Source organism: Lycorma delicatula, chromosome 9, assembly GCF_047948215.1.
Source record: "Lycorma delicatula isolate Av1 chromosome 9, ASM4794821v1, whole genome shotgun sequence".
Taxonomy (NCBI): domain Eukaryota; kingdom Metazoa; phylum Arthropoda; class Insecta; order Hemiptera; family Fulgoridae; genus Lycorma; species Lycorma delicatula.
Genome location: NC_134463.1, coordinates 26383091 through 26406491, shown reverse-complemented (window position 1 = coordinate 26406491; position 23401 = coordinate 26383091). Strand labels below are relative to the sequence as shown.

The 23401-nt window shown below is 28.1% G+C and overlaps 1 protein-coding gene across 2 annotated transcripts in view; it reads left to right on the top strand.

The window, feature by feature from the left end:
- The window catches only part of sn (fascin domain-containing protein singed), a 236816-nt gene that overhangs the window by 28925 nt on the left and 184490 nt on the right, over window positions 1–23401 (top strand). Inside the window, exon 1 of one of the 2 annotated variants that reach the window (XM_075375946.1) lies at window positions 7948–7998. The exons of the other annotated variant lie outside the window; for it this stretch is intronic. Coding sequence (XP_075232061.1) covers window positions 7963–7998 — 36 coding nt within the window. The 5' untranslated portion in view covers window positions 7948–7962. Of the gene's footprint in view, window positions 1–7947; window positions 7999–23401 lie in introns of those variants that run through there. 2 annotated transcript variants of the gene reach the window in all.

Here is a 23401-nt window from a genome sequence, read left to right as displayed (position 1 = left end):
TCCAAGATCTAGATTCAAATCCGTGTATAAGCACTAAAATTGCTTTAATACTAAAAAGATTTTAAAGATATATACATATAACATATAAAAAGCTGACAACGCAGTTGTAGAACTTTCCCGTTACGCGGCTAAAGCCGCGTTCCGGTAAAGTTACGGCTTACATAAACAACTTAATTTAAAATATTTATCATTTTATTTTAATATAATTTTTCGTTTAGCTAATTCAATAATTCTAACTAAAACTCACGCGCATACCGTATTTAATTCGCGCGGATGTGGTGGTACTAGCGGCGACGGTCGGCACAAATTCAACTTATGTAATTTCACAAGTTACGTAGAACTAATTTCGCTTGTACTGTCGACAGACTGGTGTAGCCGCGAGGCTTAAAGTACCAGGTACCGAGTCAAATGGGCGATCGATTTCGAGACCCAGCCAGATCGAGTTACTTTTTTACACCATAAATATTAACCATTTATTTAATTTTGCTGATTACCTGTAACGCCAAAATATAACAAACGACTACAGCAGCATTTTTTAGAGTGAGGTGCGATATTGCAAAAAAACTTTTTTGGCAGATATTGCTATTTTTTAATTGTTAACAAATGTTCGTAAGAAAATTATGATCCTAATTATGCGAAATCTCGAGATACTGAAGGTGACCTTGCTCTATAACCTCATCCCCTTGACTTTTTAAGTTGAAAATTTATTGGCCTCATATATAGAAGTAATTTGACCAAGTTTGTTCAAAACGATCCAGTAGTTCTGTAAATATAAGGTGATTTAGAAACCAACACCGAACACACTCATACGAACGTTAACATCAGGAAAATTTCTTTGGTTTTTTGGGTTCCTTAGGTGTCAAATCCGGTGAAATCCGAATAAGGCCAAACTGGACCGTTTAAAATATTTTCCCTTCTAGAGCTATGTAGACAGGAAAATAATACTTTGTTTCATAAGGAATAGAATATATAAAATTTGTTATTTTACATTATTTGTATTGAGCATTCTTAAAGTTGTAAAGCATGTAAAGTATCAAACATACAAGAAGTATCCGTCAGAATTAGTTTACCTTATGCTAGTTCCTATAATTTCACACTTGACATGCTGTTACACGTACGTAACAGTGAAGAAAGTAACTGGAAAACATTCTTTAGTTTGACTAATAAGCTTAGCGTGGAATACTGGTTGTTCTTAAAAATTATAATCGATTAAATAACAATGCTTGCTGAATTATTTGCATTCTTCAATTTCAAAAACGTGATTTTTTTTCTATACATTTTTGAAATCTAAATATCATATTTTATATAAAAGGAGAAGTCATTTAACTATTGTTTAGATTATTTAATTAGCTTACAGTAATTTCTACTGAAAAAAAAATTTGCAGCTTGATTAATTAACACACTGCACAAACTCATTGTGCATAATATTTTATAATAATTACTATGTAATCTTGTTAATGCATTTAATTATATGATGAAAAACCTTCCAGTCTGGGTTGGTTTTTTTAATCAATGTTTATTATAACGACGAGAAAAAAATATGTTATTAAATTTATGATTAAGGAAATATGAATAACCACTTATCTGTTACAATTGTTTTGCGTTGTTTTTTTGTGTCATTTTTATTATAGTTATTCTTATGAATTAAAATAATAATAATTATTATTATTACGTTTGATAACCTTGTATATTTATGATTACATTGTACGTATTTATTGTATAAACAAAGCTTAACAAAAAACGAACCTACCTGGATGCGTCGAATCCTTTCATTTACATACCGTTATTTTAGTATGACGTCATCTACTCTGAATGTATGAGTGTTATATGGTGTGTGTGTATAGTGAGTTTAACCGACCCCGTTCCATAACCCGGCAGCATAGCGGCCTTCTTTCCATCAATGATTAATCTATGTTTTTTTATACTTATGTACACGGGAAAAAAGTCATGAATACGTAATGAAATAAGTTAAAAAATGTAATTAGTTTTAACCGTTTGAAATTTATTCTAGTTTTACTTATTAAAAATTTAAATATATGAAACGAGATAAATAATTCTACTATTTATTAAAAACTAGTTATTATTGCTTTTGAATTTTCATTCGGGATAAGCTAATATATGAACTTTAATTTCGTTACATATTGATTAGCATCGTTAAGCTATTTGATTTGTCACGCCGGATTTTAAATTGCTTTAACCTGTACTTATTTTTAATTGGATTCGTTTTCTTTATTATTATTGTTATTAGCTCGTTGAGGTTAAATTAACAGCATTTTATAAAACTAATCGACTTGTATCAGAGTATAAATAAACCACCTCCGGTCAGACATTTTACTATTCTTTATAACTACTATATATTTTATGGGTTCTTCGCATTCATCTTGATTGTAAACGTTACGAGGGATTTCGAGGAAGATAATATGGGTAATAATTTGATTGAAATGACAAATTTTTAATATTTCTGAAATCCGAATTTAGTTTCTCTTTTATATTCCGTTTATAGTACTTTTTATTTGTTAGTAGCAGCCCGGCTATTGCTAGATTTGAGTATATATATATATATATATACACATTAAATGAACGCAATTGAAAATTTGATAAAACATTAACAAAATTTAACCTTTCACTTTTAACCATTCTCCTTTCCTTTTCCCCGTTTTCATTTGACCATATTCCCTTCTTTCCCCTTTACTTTCCCCCATTCCCTTTCCCCTTACCATTTTCCTCCCCTTCCCGTTCATTCTCTATCTATCTTTCCCTTATTTCCCTTTCCCCTTTTTGTTTTTAATTTTCCCCTTTCCATTTCCTTTTCTCCTCGTTTACCCCTTTTTTTCCATTTTCCCTTTCTTCCCTTTTTACCTTCTTCCCTTTTACCTTTTTCGATTTTTCCCTTTCTCTCTCTTTCCCTCACGTAAATTGGTCCAGTAGTTTTTTAGTCTATACCGGACACACATATCGGAAACATTGAAATAGAATCGTAGAATATTTAGTGTAGCGTGTGTTGCTTTTACGTCCAACAGATAGCGCTATTTTAAAAAAGCATGTTTTTACCTGCCACAGGTGTTACAGGTATATATAAACTGTCACAGGTATATAAATAGTAGGTATATAAAAACACGCGCGTATTCGAATGCAACGTTGTGTCCAAATTCCAAAGCAGTCTGTGAAGCACTTTCGGAGATTTAAGATTTTGAACAAACGAATATTTATATTTTTATTTAAGTAGGTGAGTTTGTATATAGTACGTATAGTTGAAGGCTGTTTAACCAAAATACTGTTGGTTACATTAAATAAAAAAATTCAAATTTTTTACATGTTAAATTTATTCCACCTTCATTAAAATAATTTAAATTACTATTATAAAAAATAATCTATACATCGATATCACATCATCTTTTTACCAGTAAAAAACCAACTGGATTTTCCAACAAAAACTAAAAGTTTGTTTTATCTAATAAAATTGGTCTTAAAGCTGAATTGTTTCTCGTTGCCGACCAAACAAAAGGAAAAATGCTTTAAACATTTTTATTGTTGATAATGAACCATTTTAATTATGTTCCGTTTTTATTTTGAAATGCAATTGTATTACCAATAAAGAATTCATTTATATTTTTCAATTTCATCAAATACGAGAAAAGTCCCAATGTTTAAATCTGATTAAAAAAAATTTTAAAAGCTCTCCCCCAATACAGCAGTACCTTCTTTTTTCTTTATAATTAGCGATTTATTTTAAACCATAATTTTTTTTTAACTTCCGGAAACCACCGTTAGATATTGCTTCAGAGGATGAGATTAATATTATGTAGCGAGTGAAAAATGCCATACTTGACCGGGATTCAAACCTGGGACCTCCGGATGAAAGGCTGAGACGCTACCACAAACCATAATTAAATAACAGTTCTATAGCGCTCTAAAACTACCAGATATTTTCGCTTAACTAAATATTTGTTTCTGAAAATAGTCGTCTTCATAAAAAAAAACTGCAGTTATTTGTTCGTATGTTCTACTAAGTGTAAAAAAAAACTTGTTCAAATTAAGAATAAACATAGAAAATGTATTAATATGTATATATTTTTATACACATGATTATATTAATCTACTTTTTAAAAACACTTTAATAATAAACTATCAATAGCTCTGAGGCTTGGTTTTATTTATTTTTTCTTATTTCATTGTGGTGGAGGGTGGTTCCCTTTAAACCCGCTTACTGTTCTTTATTTTGTATGCAACTGTTTCCAAAAATCGGTTTGATGCTCATGTAGCGTCATCTTTTGTACGCATTATGTTTCATAGTTGTTGAATTATTACTGATACTATTATAGTAATCTGAAATTTTGTTCGATCGTAGATTTTGAGAGATAAAATAACCTTTCTCATTATTCCCCCACACAAAAAAGAAAAATGTTTTATGAAATATTATAAGAAAATTAATTCTGGAATCGAATATCATTTTTTTTTTTTTTTAGAAAAAATTGCATTGAATAAAATGTTCAACCTTTCGTAATTGTGCAGCTGTAACTATAAAAAGATTAAATTACTATGATTATTCAGCATAGGACTAGTTTGGTGTAAAATAAGAAAGTGAAAATTATAGGTATTATAGGCTTTTACTGTATTATTCTCAATTTAACAGAAATGTTATATGCATAAAAATTGATTTATTGTAATTACTAATACCTGTAGAAGTGCACGTGTTAAAGTGATCGCCTTTTGTATCGAATAATTATAAATTACTATTATTATAAATTTATATTAATAACTTTCTATTATTAAATATGTGAGTAAAATATGTGTTATGTTTCTCTCTTTATATATATATATATATATATATATATATATATATATTAATTACTGGATCTTTAATAACTAAAGCGTTTTTCTTTACGCATTTCTCCTTACCTGTAATCTTTTATAACTTTTATTTATTAAATTTCACTTTCATGTAAGAGTAGTTCCGTGTGATTACGCATGTGTAATGACATTTCTTTTAAATTGTCAACGTATACGATTTACATGACTTATGTTACTTAGAATTTTTTTTCAAACAGAAATTTAATAATTTTTTCTTGTATTAACGTTATAAACTTATTATTGGAAAGAATTTTCTGTCATTGGTTAAGGTTTAATGTATTATTATTACTATTAATTTGTCATAATACTTTTCAATTAGACATTAATTCATTGTTCATTAATTTTTAGTTAAAGTTAGCCGGGAAGATAAAATTTGAATTATAATTTTTATTTATTCTTCATTTAAATTATATATGTAAATGCATATTATCATTCATTGGTATTAACTGAATGAATATTAATTATTGTGTCTGGTCGACTCATAACAAATTTCTGTCCATTTTCACCTTCGTCAAAATCATCGTGATTCTGAAGTATAATTAAGAATAGTTAATATACTTAAGATTATAACCGAAATTTGAAATATTTTTTATATGTATTTTGAATGTTAATTTTTTTCTATTATTGTCTAACAAAATACATAAATCCAATTATTGCGCGCGCGTGAGCAAACACACAAACATTCGTTAATATAACATTTAAGTTGTAAAGTTACGAACGATGAACAAAGAAAAAAGGGCTATCAAAAGCCAAAAATAAATTTGCACAAATCAGAAGAACCTTTACAACATACATAGCATTTATAGACTTAGAGATGGCATTTGGTAATGTAGACTGGAATAAAATGTTCAGCACATAAAAAAATGTAGGGTTGAAGTATAGAGATAGAAGAACAATTGCTAACATTTACAGGAACCAAACAGCAACAGTAATAATCGAAGAACGTAAGAAAGAAGCTGTAATAAAAAAGGGAGTCCGACAAGGATGTTCCCTATCCCCGTTAATTTTTAAGCTTTATATAGAACTAGCAGTGCAAGGTGAAAAGATAAAGATGCCACGATTTGCTGATAATATAGTAATTCTACCCGAGAGTAAAAAGATTTAGAAGAAACAATGAATGGCATGGATGAAGTTCTACACAAAAACTACTGCTTGAAAATAAACAAGAATAAAAGGAAAGTAATGAAATGTAGTAGAAATAATATAGATGGACCATTGAATATAAAAATAGGGAGAGAAAAGATTATGGAGGTAGAAGAATTTTGTTATTTGGGAAGTAAAATTACTAAAGATGGACGAAGCAGGAGCGATATAAAATGCCGTATAGCACAAGCAAAGCGAGCTTTCATTCAGAAATATAATTTGCTTAAATCAAAAATTAATTTAAACGTCAAGAAAACACTTTTGAAAGTATATGTTTGGAGCGTAGATTTATATGAAAGTGAAACTTGGATGATCGGAGTACCTGAGAAAAAAAGATTAGAAGATTTTGAAATGTGTATCTATAGAAGAATGTTAAAAATCAGATGGTTGGATAAAGTGACAAATGAAGAGGTGTTGCTGCAAATTGGATGAAGAAAGAACATTTGGAAAAATATAGTTAAAAGAAGAGGCAGACGTACAGGCCACATATTAAACCATCCTGGAATAATCGCTTTGATATTGGAGGGACAGGTAGATGGGGCAAATTGTGCAGGCATACAACGTTTGGAATATGTAAATCGAATTGTTAGGGATATAGGATGTAGGAGGTATATCGAAATGAAACGACTGGCACTAGATAGAGAATCTTGGATAGCTGCATCAAACCAGTCAAGTGAATGAAGACAAACAAAAATACAGATTTCAGTACTAGACAGTGTATACCGGTGTACTTTGATGGTTGGGGTTCAATTAACCACTCATCTCAATGTCGGCCTGATTCTGTACAAGACTATACCTTATTTACATGTTATTCACAACATCCTCAACTCAGTAGGGCATGAGAATGTTGCTTATTGCTCACAAGTTGAATAGATTGCAACGTACACTAACAAAAAAATGCTAAGGGAATATTAGTTAATAAACTATTGCATTCGGTAGACGACGATTTAAGTTTTTCATGATGCTGTTTCTATTACAATTTTAATGAAGCGTCAAAAAACTAGCGTACTTGAAAAAACCAGGGTTAATTTTTTTTTTAATTTTCTTTCTAATTGAAAGTTTCAAAAGAACTTTTTATTAGTATAAAGTTTTAAGCTAGACTGTAAAGGACAAAAACACTTGTGAAGTAAGAGTAAAAACTTAGCTGTTAATTTTCGTTTTTCTTTATCTGTTATTTTAAAATAAGTTTTTTTTTAGATTTTTGTCGCTTTAAATATTTTTTTAATATCTGTCCTGTGCGGGTAAAAAACATATCTCTTATAAAATTTATGAAATTAAAAAAAACCGTGAACGACTGAGTAAATTTTGAATTGTTTTTTAACAATATAATTCTTCGTTGGAGTCGAAGTATATTTTTGAAATTTTTGGAAATAGTTTGATTTCAATAAAAATAAATTAATCTTACGTTTTTTTTGGATAAGCTACTTTAATGTTTAATGAAAAGTTATATTTTCCATTAATGGATATGTGGGAAAATTAAATTTTTAAAAAATTTAATTTTTTTCCATTAATTTAATTTAATTTTCATTTCCAATTTTTTCTATATGACACTTAAAGATTTTATGTGTTATAAATCCATTTGGATATTACGTTTTAAAGAAAAACTATTAATATTTTTAAATACCGACCTCCAGTTTAATTGTATAGTATTTTATTCAAATAGGACATAGTTTAAAAAGAAAGAAAATACAATTTTATCCCATTAAAATTATTTTATTAAATACTCTATGTAGTACTTAATAAAAACAAAGAGGTATGTTATAAGATTAAGCCTTTTAGGCCATTTAAAATATCGTTTTTATAGGTATTTCTTTCAATGTTTGCTTTGTGTAGATTTGTTTTGCAGTAACTATTCAATAGTTTGTTTCTTTTCTTTACTAAAATAAACGTAATTATTTAAACGAAGTTTATTATTTCAGATCGTTAGTTCTTCTGTTGTGTTGAAAAAAAAACACACTGTAATAAAGAATGTTCTGGAAACGCCTTCATGAAACAAGCTGCAAGGTCATATTTAAATTTTAAATTGTAATGATTTGACTACGTTTTTTTTGTTTTGTGTATGTTTATAATTTTAATGTTTGAAGCGCCTATTTGTTAGAAGATTACTTAGTGCTATTTAATTATTTAATATTGAACGCTTAAGAACGTGTAAGTTTCGTGTTTTTTTTTCGTAAATATTTGTTGATATGATTTAATATTGATAAATTTTTTTGTGGCTTTTGTTATTTTATTTTTTCTTGTTTTAACCGAAGAGTTTTTGGGTTTTAATTGAGTGTTAATGATTTTGTTTTTAATGGTGTTATTGTTTTATTAGCGTGGTTTTACTATTTGAAACGTTGATTTTGTTAAGTAATAAAATATTTTTTTTTTTTAATGAGAAGAGGATCTAATTAGTAAAATTTAGAAATTTTTAGTTCTGTTATTTTAGTAAATAAATTATGTTTTATTTTGAAACACTACTCTCTTTATTTTCCTTTTTTTATCTTAGGAACCAAACCTGTTTTTAATATGAACACAATCCCAAGGGAAAATCAGGAGAAATTTACCCCTGTATTTCCTCTCTATCTTTGTGCGCATAGCGAGATGCTTACGAGCACCATCCACGGGTAGCTCTACGATCGCCCTCTGTGAGTTGCCGAAGCCGGCCTGAGAACGTTATTAGGATATTATCTCCGAGATCTCGCGAGACATTTTCACGAGGCATGTCATGGGACGTGGTCTCGGCGTTTAAGACCTTTACAAGGATTTCCCTAGGAAGATCTGCCCCACGTCTTGTTTTCTTAATCATCTCCCGGAAAGACTCTGCAACGTTGCCAGTGTTTTTAACGCGGATTTGCACCGCTTTATTTTATATTTTGTAGTACCTAATACACTTTTATTTACCTTTCTTTCTTTTTCCTGTTTAGCCTCCGGTAACTACCGTTTAGATAATTCTTCAGAGGATGAATGAGGATGATATGTATGAGTGTAAATGAAGTGTAGTCTTGTACATTCTCAGTTCGACCATTCCTGAGATGTGTGTAACTTTTATTTACCTAGAGTTTACTTCGGTCTACGTTTACAAGGACATACAATTTACGCTGTGTATAAGCCTAGCAATAGCAAATCGTTTTACGTTATTTAATGCTTGTTTATTAATATAAGAAATTGGACTGATTCAGCGGAGCACAATGTCAAATACCATGTATTGACTGCAACTGGAACTTAGTCAGTCAGTGCAATCCGTTGATAGGCTACTAATTATTTTATTTAAAAAAAATAAAAGTTTTTTATTTAATTTTTCATTACCCATTTACCAAATTAAGCTTGATTATCCTAAAGCTAATAGAGGTATTTATTCATACTGCTTTTGAAATTTATTACAGTTTGAACCACTGAGCCGATTATAATGAAATCTCAAATTATTTTTTTTATTCACAGAATGATATACCGTAAATATTTTTAGTAAAATCAAAATGATGGACCACGGGCGTGTACGTAATACCGGTTTTAGTTTCTTTTTTTTAAGGTAATATGCATTTCAAAATCGTTCATATTTTCATTTTTATTTATTTGTTTTTTAATTGTATGTATTTAGCGGGAATTCTACCACTATTCTGCAAATCTGCCCAATCGTTTTTAATCTAGTAAAGAGTCCAACCAGTACTTAGTTTTAAAATCCCAAATGGAATATTTCTTTAATTAAAGAACGCAGAATTTACTTGTTTTTTGTCCTCGATTACTAAATATAAATATTTTGGTGAAAAACAAAATGGCGAATACGGTGTAATATCTTTATACTTTTTTTCTATGTTTTGGTTTCTGTAGCCAGTCAATGGACCCGTATTTATCTTTCAGTTGCATATCCTGTGTCACTCTGGCAATTCAAATAAAATTTAATTTCTGAAAATCTATTCTTCTGTTTTAAATCTTGCGTAATACAATTCTTTATTCGAAATAAAGACCGATTGCAGCTTTGGATTTTTTGGGTTTTTTCGAAATATTTTAAAAATAGCTCTAATATTAGAAATAAGGCGTTATTTTCCTAAGCGTTGTGCTAACCAGGCAAACAACATACAAACGAAAACTTCATTTTTTTATGTCTTGTTGTTTACCTTTAAAAAAAAAATGAAATGAAAAAGGGAGGAATTTATCCTGAACGAACAAACAAACAACAGAGACTGCGAGATCATAGAAGAAAACGCAAGATAATGGATTAAAAGTGCATTCAGCTTCATACGTAGAGCTGGGGAAAAATCAAGGAAAAGATCAAAAGGTTGAAGGCAAGCAAAAAAGAAAGAGAAAAGAGGATTCACGTATACTGCTGGTGAAGAATTTTACACTAAATTACTGTAATTTTAGTGATATAATCTAATTCTTAACATACGTTATTTGATTTTCCGAAAGTTTATGATTTTCACGAATTAATGATTTTCATCGATTACAATAGATTAAAGCAATTTATTTTTGTATTTTTTTAATTACTCTGAATTTATTGTATAAAGACTGAATATGGAAAATAAAATATTATAAGTAAACATTTCAACAAAGAACTTGAAATGTATAGCTTTTAAAAAATAAAACTATTTAGGGCTATAAAATTTTAATTTTTTTATAATAAATTATTTAAAAAAATAATAGTACAAGTAATTTATTATAAATATAAGCTTTGTATATATAAAGTTTTATTTATATATATATATATATATATATATATATATATAAAATATTTGTAAGATTTCCGTAGTGTAATGTGATACACTGTTCAAGGTTATCGCTTGCTATAATCGAGATACTTCGTTGTAATAATCATTTTACATGACAGATAGGTTATGTCACAGAAAAAAAATAATTGTCGTATAACAATTTCTCTTTGTTTATTTAATAAAAATTAACTCATTTTATATTAAAACTTGGTTAACCACAAATGTTCTCCCTGGATGATGATGATGAATTAGTCAGGGTATTTTTCTGGTTAAAAATAATAAAGTATCAAAAAAATAATTCATTTCTTAGTTGTTACTGAAGCCTCTTAAGTACTATGGGTTTAAGGGAGCGAATATAGTAGTTTTCGATTTTTTTCTTTTTCAATTAATCCGTAAATAAACTTAATTTCTTTATATTATAGGATTTCTGTATATTTAACATCTTTGATTATAATTTTTTCTAGAAGAATGTTGCTGTTTTTTTCTTTTTTTTACCTCTGGGACTACCGTTTGACAATGTAGCGTGGGAAAATGGCAAATGCCATGCCTGACCGGATTAGAACCCGGGACATCCGGATGAAAGGCTACCATTCGCGCCACGGAGGCCGGCGCAAATGATAGTGATGTTGTGTTTGTTTTTTTGTTTGTTAACTGTCAGACTTGATAATTTGTAACGTCTGATAAGTGGTCTGAAAATTGATTTTTGTATCCATTAAAGAAATATCTATAGGTGATTTATATCTACTACGATTTCACTTTCATCATGGTAAGTAATATTCTAATGAATTTTCTTTCACTTCTGTTTTTGTTTTTTCTTTCTCTGATGAGTGGGATTAAAAGTGTGATATTAATAATTACGTGCTTTAATTAAATTCAGGATATTCCGTAAATTATTTGTCTAATAATTAATCTACCTAGCCTGAATAGTTTTAACAGTCTAATGTAAGTCATTTAAAAGAAAAAATATATATACATATTTTAAGTTTTGTCGGTTAAGCTCAAACTTAACGTAAAATCATCTTTTTAGTATACGCTTTTAAGATCTTTTTATATTAAGCAATACGACGTATAAGTTTTACAACAAAGGCAGTAAATTTTGTAAGTAATTTATAATTATATATATATATATATTTGGCAACTAAATCATCGGTTGGTTTTTTATCATCTATTTTTAAATATCAAAGTAATCAAAGGATTTTCTCTAAATACATACATAAATTTCCTGTAAGTGATTTAATTTTTTTCTTTTAATTTCTCGTAGTTATTTAAATTTTAAAGATCTGAGAATATTAAAATATTTTATTTAATTGATCAGCTTGACGAAATTTCGTTAAAAAATAAAAGACAGCTTCACCTTCTTTCTAAAATAAGTAGGCATGTTTTTTGTTTTGTTTTTTTTTTTAAATAAAAGAATCCATAAGGACATGCCAGAGATATATTTTTCGTTTTTTGAGAACGAGTCATGTTTTTAAATTGCTGAATAATCATTACAGTCATTCTTTATTGGGTGGATATCAGAATTTGGTCTCTTTAATAGGTCTCTTGCATTTCAGTTCCTCTTTGATTACAAGGTGTTGTAATGTTTATAGTAATTATGATCTTGTTATTACGTCCGATTACCAGCATGATTTTGATATATTTTTGCACTTATTTTAGTGTTCCAAGTTGTGAATACTAGTTTAAAGTGTTGAATTGAACTGAAAATAGTATTGAAGTTTTTTAAAAAGTTTGGATAAAAGGAGAATAATTTATTCCTTTATTGCTTTTATATTAGTTATAATTAGTAAACATTTTTAGTTATTACTTTATAAGCGTACGAATATTTAACAGTGTTCTTACAGTTTCCTTCGAACAGATACGCTCTCTGTACGGTAAAAGTGCCGTGGTGCCACTTTGATCAGTTACAAGTAATTTGAAAGTCTATGAACATTACTGTACTTACGAGTTTGCAATTTATTACTCTGTCAAATGGACTAAGGAAATTATAATGCAATATTTTGCATAGAAAAGCTTTTTTGCATAGACAATTTATTCGTTTAAAAAAATTAGACCACGTAATTCAATTTTTAATAGATAATTCTTTGTACAATTTTATAAATTTATTGATATATTGGATTGGATATCTAATTACCGATTTTTAAGCCAAATGTTCATCTCCACTCGTTCGCTTTTTTATATACATAAATCACTTTGATCTTTCTAAATCACTATTAATGAATTATCTGTTCTCTTCTTTTCCTGCATTATCACAACAGTTATTTTTGCTGTTAATCGTTTGAGATTTTCTTGTATGATTTATTTATTGCCTACCCCTTTATTTAGTTTCTAAAAAAAAAGAATTAGTTTCTAAATTTTCCTTGGAGGTTTGGTTTGTATTTGTGGAATATCGAAGATGTTTTTGTACAATTTTTTTTATGTGCATTATGGCTTTTTGTATGACAATTTCTAAGAGTTAGAGACATAAAATTTCAGTATTTTATTAATATCTTCTTCACTGATAAGTTCGAACGAAGATAGGTTGTTTGAAGCCGTCTACTTTAAATAGCAGTTTTTTTTCTAAAATTGCTTTTTTTAGAGATCGTTAACTCCAGAAATGTTTATTCTAGCTTAAAATTTTACTAATAAATCTTCGATGTTATTAAAGTCGTACTATTTATTATTATTATTTAACTGTGGTGGAGGTTTATGATATAAATTTAAAATGATATCCAGTCTAAATTCAGTATTCCTGATGTAAGTAACATTAACTGGTCGTGCTTTTGTAATTTACTGTTATATTTCGCCATGTTACCCCTATAAATTAGTCTCATTAAAGTACATTACCGTAGAAATAAGTGTAATATATATATTTATTATACCGTAATAGAAATCTCAGTATATCAAGATATATTTTTTATATAACGTGTCGTAATTTAACAAAATGCAAGCAAAACTAAAAGCTAAATCGTGTAAATCATATTTATTTTTAAAAAAATGTTTTATATTATTATTACTTTTGTTATTAGTAAAACCTCAGTTGTTGTAAGCAACTAGTTGTAATGAAGAGCTCTTTCCGTGACTGTAGTGGCATGCAAAAAAAAATTCCTTGAAGGCAATTCTCATTATTTGTTAAGATTGCGTTCTTTTCATCATCTAACCCTAAGTATTTCTGTTTACTCTCTTTTTCTATTCAATGGTCTACCAATTAATTTTCAGCTATACTGTACATATAATACGCCCTTTTATACTGCAGCTAGTTGCGTTTAATTTGCAAAATTAGCTATAATAATAAGAATTTAATCAACTATTATTTTATTATTTATTTCTAATCTTCGTAATTTTTGTTATTTATTACATATTTACTACTTCGTTCCATTATACTTTATTGTTACTTTCCCATAAATTTGTTTGTAAGATAATGAAAAATATAATTGGAATGCGCTTTAATTTTATAAGTTGATTTATTTCTTTTATACGTAATTTTTAATGAAATTATTGTTAATGATTGTTTATCTTTGTAATTCTTGTATTTTTTAATTAAATTTTATTATTGTACTCTGTCCTTACGTAATCTGTAATAGGAATCATGTTACATAAGTTGTATAAAATTAAATCTTTTTTGTTCTGCTTAAATTAAACGTGCGATTCATTTTAATGTATTCATCATATTTCCTTTGCACTATTTATTTTATCATTTTATCTTTTTATCTAATTTTTTTTTGTCATAAATGAATGACTTTCTTTCTTTTAAATTGTTATTATATATTTAGCTATTAATATTTTTATTTTTGTTTTGTATTTGTTTTTGTTACTTTATTTTTATGAAATGTTTGTTGTTTTTTTTTTTTTTTATTCCGTTCATAAACGTTCCCTTTACTATAATTTATTGTTGTATGTACACTGTAATTCGTCCTAGGAAACGAGAAGAATGTACTAGTCCGGGTATTGTTACTTCTAAGAAGCATTAATATACTTAATAACATTTAACCCGTCAAAAACTTTGATATTTTATGATATTTGCGTTACATGTATTATCCTAATTGTTGCGTTTCTTTTACTATTTCAATTTTATTCCTGTTATTATTATCTTAGTTTTCATCATAGTTTTAACTCTATTTTATTAATACTTTAATATTCGAAAAGGAGCCTCTTGTTATTATTTTGACCTGGGCGATTATAACGCTAAAGCGTTTTTGCCTCCCAAAAGAAAAACTCTTTTAATTGAAAATTTTTTTCTTTAATTAGTTTTATGACTTGCTTTCTCAGCTTTTCTACAAATGATTTTTATTTTATACTATTTTCTTGTTTATTATATAATGGTCCTTTATTGTTTTCTCCTTATTTTTTTTCTCTTTGGACGGTAGTAACCTATTTGTTTGATGGTTTACAACATAAAATAAAATTGTAAGTTTACTTGTTGGTTCGTTCCTGTTATTCGTTCGATCATTAGTCTAAATTGAAATCTTTTCATTTTGGAATTATTGAAAAAATAAGCTTTTATTTTACATTTCAATTTAATAATCAATATTAATATCGGGATAATCCCATTGAAATTTAACGTTAAAATATATAGAATTAACAAATAATAGAATATTATTACGAGTATTATATCTTCAAGAAGTATTTTAGAATATTAAAATTTCCCACTTAACTACAATATCTTTTAGTTAGTAAAAAGAAAGTGTAATGAATAATTAAATATTTGTATTGTAAGTACAATTCTCCTAAGAGGAATATTAACATTTTTTTAAGCTATACAATTTTTGTATAACTAAATCTTAAAATGAACGAGGTGACATTATACAAATTGATGCCGCATGTATGAGCAGTATTTACTGAGAGATTTTGGTCTAAATAAAATAATAATAAATATATGTGGTAATTATATATGATAGCTTGGTTGTTCATAGTAATGGCAAACAAATTATAGCTCCCGGATTCGATCTATATCATAGTCGTAGCGTTGCTTGATCAAGTGCATTAACTTGTAATGTTAGTTTATAATATTGGAAAGACTTCTATTTTGTTTTTAGATAAAAAAATCAAATAAGTCTAATTTATGTAATGTTTATAGAAAAAATAAAAACGTAAAGATCTGCGTAGGCTAAAATTGACTATACTATACTAATACATTTGTATTAAAAAATCTGATATGGATACTATAGGTACAAGGAAGTCATGTGACATGCTTGTATTGACTATATTTATATTAAAAATCTGATGTGGACATTATAGGTACAAGGAAGTCATGTGACATCCTTGTACCTATTAAATTACATATGCACATTTTTTGCTTAATTTAAATTTATTTCATTTGAAAGTGTGATATGATCCTCCAATTCTTGAATAAATTGGACAGTTATACAATTGCATTGTGGTGGACACCACATTGCACCACATTTTTAGTGATGTCCGTATCAACATTTTATATTAATTTATATATTATTGTTGTTTCTCGTCGTTGAAGTAGTTATATGTGGTGTAAGTGAGAACGTGTCGACTCCGTAACCATGCACACGTCAGTTCGAAACCGACTTTCATATACATATTTTTTTTTTAACTTTTTTATTAAATTTAAATATATTGATTTATTAACTTGTGTAAAAATGTTTGAAATAAAATGAAAACTACATAAAATTTGATTAACTTCTGATTTTTCTAATAACTTCTAATTTTTTTTTACGGAAAAATTTTTTTACAATGACTTCATATATGTATATGAAGTTGGATTCGAACCGATATGCCATCCCCTTGTAAGATCCAAATATTTCATTAATTAAAATATTATTTGGCTATAACTCTGGAACCAATGAAAATAAATACCATTGATATGAAAATAAATACCAGTGATATACCTTTGTATAGCTTCTCAATGAAGGCTTATTACTGCAGTTAAGAAAAAGTTCAAAATCCATATTTTTTTGATTTTGGGTTTTTTTGAACACTTTTGTTCCAGTCGATTGCAATCAAAACGGGAGGAGCACAACTAGAGATGTTACAATAGTCCTAAATCCAAAATTCTACGACTAATTATTTTTGAGTTATGCGAGAAACATACGTAAGTACAGACGTCACGCCGAAATTAGTCAAAATGGAAATCAGGGATGGTCAAAATAGTGGAAATCTAAAAACCGAAATTTTTCGTGATCACAATACTTCCTTTACTTCGTACAAGGAAAAAAAAAGAAAAAATATTTGATATATATATATATATATATATAATTATTAGGGAACAAAATAAGATGAAAATTAAAGATTTTGGTACCAAAATGACAAAGGATGGACAAAATAAGGTAGGCCTAGAAGAGGCTGAGAATAAGTTGGCAAAGGAGTAATTAAACTACGGGGGTTATTATTTAAGTTATACAGGGTTTAGTTGATTTTGATATGACAAGTACATAAAGTAAAAAATGGGGTATGTATATATTTTCGTAAATTAAAATATTTCCGCAGATTAGAAAGGAATAAGTATGTATTCAAACCAGTAAATGATTGATTTAAAAAAAAAAGAAGCCGAAAGGATACCAACTATAGATGAGATAAAATCTGTAAATACTCGTATTATATGTATAAAACCAAATAGCTGAAAATTGGTTATTTTCCTTATTATTGCAAGTATTGCGGTTATTCAAAGCCTAGATAACACTTAGGAGGTGTGCTAGGTCAAGAATTCCTTCTCTTTTCTCATTTGGGAGAGTGCACTTGCTTCAGTGTTGCTGTACTCTGAAAACAAGTGTATTATACAAGATTAATTCAAATCAACCGTATGTTAATTGAATTATTAAATCACCTTGAGGCTTGAGTTGAGGGTATAGTATTTCATTATTTAAAGTTGTGACATTATTTAAGAGGAACTCGGATTTAAGGGTTATATATATATATAATTTAGCTTATAAATAATAAAATAAAATATTTATACAAAATATTTGGAATAAAATATTCCAAATATTTTATATATCCCAGACATTATTCAGCGTTATGAATGCTGCCTTTTAAATTTAACGAATATCATAGGTTGAAATTATTAGTTTTGATGTTGGATCAACAACATTTCTACTACTGACTGCTGGGGTGTCGGCAGATCTCGGTTGCTATGACAACCGTAAAACCCCACCCGCCCTTCAGATCAATAACCCCAGCCACATCTACCCCGTACCCGCTATCCCCCACATCTGTTGTTCCGGGTCCCTTTTTATACCGTCTGCAACGGTACAGGGCCAACATGCAACTATGATACCTTGCACCTTACTACAACCCGTGACGTCAGTTTATTCGATTGATGTTATAATAGATTTTGTTGTTAATAAAAAACCATGTTAATGTCTTTTATAAATTTGTAAAAAATTAATCATGAATTTTTTTACATGGTTTTAATAAATAAATCAATAAATATATATACGTATGCATATATATATATGTATACATATATATAGTATCGAATCAGAATTTATTTTTTCTATAAATTGAACTTTTAAACAGTTTAAAACTTTTTCAGTATACTAAAATAAAAAACGTTTAATGTTATTTCATAAATTATTTTTTCTGTTTGACGTAAAAGTTATTTATATTTGTTTCTTAGTTATTTGACGAAAATTTTGTTCATTAATCATAAAAATTTGAGATTAAGAGAGGAACTGGCCATTACGTTAAAACATCTTATGTAATATTTTTCTTTCTTGTTGCCTAGTTTTTCTTTATTAATATTCAAATAATTGATTTTATGAATAAAACCAGTCACGGTAAAGTGTGTTAAAGTTCTGTTAACCCGGTACTGACTTATGAAAATAACCGATCTTTATTTTTAGCGTTCGATTTGTTTGAGTTTAACAGTTTTTATTTATTTATTTTTTTTTAAGAAGCTTTTCAGTTCGATTCTTACGTATTTATATGTTTGTCAAAACCTTACTCTTCATTAAATGTATTGATTTCATTAATAATCTTTTTTTTAAAGATCCTAGGATATAGGAAATTTATTTTACAATTAGGATTAGTAGGAAATGTTTTAACGAAAAATTACTTGATCATATTGAGGATTCGTAAATATTTTTTGTTTGTTGTCAGATAATTATTTAGCACTGAATTATTTACAGAGTGTGGTACATACACGGCCTGAAATCATTATTATACGTAAAGACTTCTTATACGAAATATTCAAGAAAATTTCTTCAAAAACTTCCAAGTTAAAAAAAAAGACAAGTATATTTTAGAGCTAATATTTCTGCATTAACGAGAATTTTTTTTATAGTCGTATCAAAAATTAAGTCATTAGCGACTTATCAGTGCAAATCTTTATTAGTATTTGAACCTGAGAACTTCGACTTCGAAATCAGCTGATGTACGACGACGAGTTTACCACTAGACCAACCCGCGGGTTGGTCTTGAGAATTTTAATTCATGTTCGGTCCCGGGTTCAAAGGTTCAAATCGTAGTAAAACCAGTTAGTTACCTTTATACGGATTTGAATACTAGATCGTGGATACCGATGTTATTTGGCGGTTGGGTTTCAATTAACTACACATTTCAGGAATGGTTGACCTGAGACTGTATAAGACTACATTTCATTTACACTCGTACATATCATCCTTTGAATTAATATCTTACGTGGTTCCGGAGGCTAAACAGAAGAAGAAAGAAATAATACTATTTAGACAGAGTGATATAAATTCCTGTGTAAAGAGTTTTAACATCTTCTGATTTTTATTAAGTAATTTGTTTTAAATAACATTTTAAATGGCATTAAATGATTTTTGACTGTGGAAAAGTATTGTGAAAATATCATTATAATTTCTGAATGATTCAATACTTTTTTAAATTATTGTAGTTTTTTTTTAATAACAGTTTTATCTTTTATTAAAAATTACAGTTTGATCCTCGTGGTATTCTTGAAATCCGTGTTTCCTTTATCTTTTATCTTAATTTCTCTTTGTACTGTACAATAGATTAAATATTATTTAAATTGACGTTATATATTTTTTTATTATAATTTAAATTTTTATACATTTTATGACATAATATTACATGCTTAATATAATAATATTACTTAACAGTTTATCAAACGATTAATATTAAGTGGTTTGTGACTGTTAATTTACGTAAATAAAATAATATTTCTAGGAAAATGATTTTTCTTAACAAACGGGTGATTTGTTAATTTCCATTTTGTCATGACATTTTTATTAATTGTAAATCAGATTATAATGATGTAATTAATATTTAAAACATTCATTTAAATAATGAAGTCTAAATAAAACAAGTTTGTGTGTAAAAATGGAATGAGAAAGAATTAATTAGCGTAATTTTATTTATATTAATTTTAGTTTTAGAAATTTTAAGTATATTTTGTTCGAATTTACTCATTAAATCTGGATTTTTTTTTCTGTAGTGATTAAAAATAAATGTACATTAATGTGAGTACGTTATCTTATGTAGAAACATATTTATATGATGAAACCCACCGATTGATGTAATGGTGAACGCGCCTTTGCAAATCAGCTGATTACGAAGTCGAGAGTTTCAACTTTCAAATCCTAGTAAAAGCAGTTACTTTTATACGAATTTGAATACTAGATCGTGGATACCGGTGTTCTTTGGTGCTCGGGTTTCAATTAGCCCCACATCTCAGAAACGGCCGACCTGAGAATGTACAAGACTACGCTTTACTTACACTCGTACATATCATCCTTATTCATCCTCTGAATTAATACCTGACGGTGATTCCCGACAACTAAACAGGAAAAAAATATAATGACATTATGAGAGCAGTTATACATAACAAATGTTAAAAGTCTTCGTTAATATGATTGGTCATGATGTTGTTTGTTAGCTAATGAACACAGCGGCTGAGATTAGTTTAGACAAGTAAGTTCGGGCGTGGCTTTTTTCTTTTAATTGGCTTACCCAAGTTTTTTTTATCAGTATTTTTATTTTTATTTCATTTAATCTATTTTATAAATTATTGAAATACCACAAATGTGAAAAAAAGGTTTTTAAAATGCATCTTTAATGAACTTCCAGTTTATTTATTTATCTTTAATGTTAAATGTTTGCGTTTTAAGTAAAAACAAAATCAATATTATATTTATCTATTTAACTGTACGGTACACTTATTTGTTAGAATAATTATTTTGATAATAGAATTAACAGAATTTTATTCTTATCTGTATCTTACAGTGTAGTTTAATAATAAAATTATTTGACCCGGAGCAAAGTCTTATCATAATGTTCACTGTGTTGCATTATTTTATTTATTTTATCCTACTAAACATTTACTGATCGCCGCCAATAAATATCTGTTATCATTTAGATTATATTATTTATTTTTAAATTTATTTTTCTTCAGTTATATTTATTCTATTTTCTAAACTATTTATAGATGGTACGTAAAGTAAATATACTACATCCTATACTACTATAATTGTAGGTTTAATACATTTTTTACTATTTTACTGTTATAAAATTATTAACTTTTATAGAAGTTAATATTCTTCGAAATGTAACTACTCTACAGTGGTTATGTATTTTTTTTTTTTTTATTGTGGTAAAACAATCGTAATGTCTGTTTACATGTCGTAACTGAACGGTTGTAGGCATCATAAATGTGATATTAGGGTGACAAGTCACGTAAAAATGATATCACTATTAAAAAAAAAATATATAAAAAATTTCTTGATGGATTTAGTTGGAACTGAAGTTCTTTTTCCCGTTGTTTTCTTTACTGAGCAAATATGATATGATAAACTTGGTGATAAACTACCAAAGTTTTGATTTGACATATAACTAAGAAAAGTAAACGGTGATCCTTTCGATTAATTACAAATTATTTTTAAAATCGTCTTTTTCAAGCTTTTATCCTTTTGGATAAGGTTTGAAAAAGCGAAAGATTCTTATATAAAACTAAAAATGTTTAAATTACCTCAATGAAAAGAGATAATAGATTAATATTTGAGGTACAAGCCGGAAATATCTGGCATTAATTACAGTTAGTTGTACCGCCTTGTTTTAGATAAATAAAGTTAATGAAAAACAGAAAAGATTGTTGAAAATGTGTAGCCAATATAGGCTTTAAAACATTTCGTTAAATCGAAAAGAGTCCTTGTAACAGTATTTATTAAATTACTAGAACTTAGACCTTTCTTTTTTTTTCTGTTTAGTCTCCTTAAGGTATGAATGAAGGTATGAATGAGGATAATATGTATGAATGTAAATGAAGTGTAGTCTTATACAGTTTCAGCTCGACCATTCCTGAAGTGTGTGATTGATTGAAACCCAAGCACCAAGGAATACCAGTATCCACGATCTAGTATTCAAATTCCTATAAAAGTAACTACCGTATAAAAGAACTTAACGTCCTAAGTTTTATTTCGGCTTGGGTTTAGTGTTGCTTGTATTAAAGCACTGCTCTCTCTCTCACTCTCTCTCTCTCTGTGTGTGTGTGTGTGTGTGAGTGCGCACGCACGCACTCACACAGAAATATTAGGATGGTGCCGAAGTGAGTTATGTTTACATTCGTCATTATCAAAATGCCCAGGAATAACTTTTGAAACTGCCATGTCTGATATTATGTGTGTAGACTGTACAGATCTAGATCTGACCTGAAACTACAACCAAAAAATTGTCAACATTTTCGTGTTAGTGTTCTTGGGCTTGAAGATAAATCGCAAACTTAACTTTTGAGAATACTACAGTTGATAGTAACTATTTAAACTGTATTTTTTAACTTTAAACTTTATTTTTTATCTTTAACTTTAAACTATCTATAAATTTAAACTATAATATCGTTGTACTAGTGCTGAGGATGTTTAAAAATAATACTTATCACCCAACTTGCACTTATTTTCACTAAAGAAATCTGGTTTCGGTGAGCTTCTTAATAGTATCCCGTAATATTATGATGTACTACGCGTATAAATGTGTTACGAAATGGAAAGCACATCTTATTAACGATAAACATGTTTTAACATAATCATCCAAAGTAAAGTATCGATTATTAGGAATTAACGGAAGTACCGTATAATCGATAAATACTTTTGCATAAGAGAAATATAGAATATTAGCGTATACGTAATATTAGATTGGAATAATATACCTAACGGCGTATTGGTGTTTAAGAGATCAACAGAAACAGGTTTTTAACTTAACTGTGGCGTGAAGGACAAGGCCCCTTATAGCTGTGAATCCACTGTTATAGTTATACCCCAGAATAAAATGTTTTAGAACTGTCAGATGCAGCTGTACTAATATATTAGATATAGTTGTAGCATGAGCTGAAATCTGACGTACGGTATTGATGTATCATTATTCATGACGTGTATAACAGACTATAATAAATATTATTATGTAATTATAAAATTATTACAAAGATTTTAATTACAAGCTATTTGAAGATAACTATTCAAAGGAAACTTGTAATATTTCTTAACTTGGTATCAATTAACAATATTTAAATATACTGTTGTTCTCATACTTTTTCTGCTGTTGAAAAAATAAAGGGATCACGTGTCATAGAAAAAAGAAATGACCCATACGTCGTTTCGTTTTGGCGATAAACGCCACTGCAGTGGTACATAGGCTTTTTAATGCATCTGATGTTAATGTTCGAATTGATTGAGTTAAACCAACTTTTTCTCTTTCTTTTTTTCGCTTAATTATCAGTATTTATTCATTTGCCTGCTAACCTTTAATAATTGATCACTGACCTTGGTTATAAATTATTTTATTTCATAAGAGTTCAAACATTAGTCGAT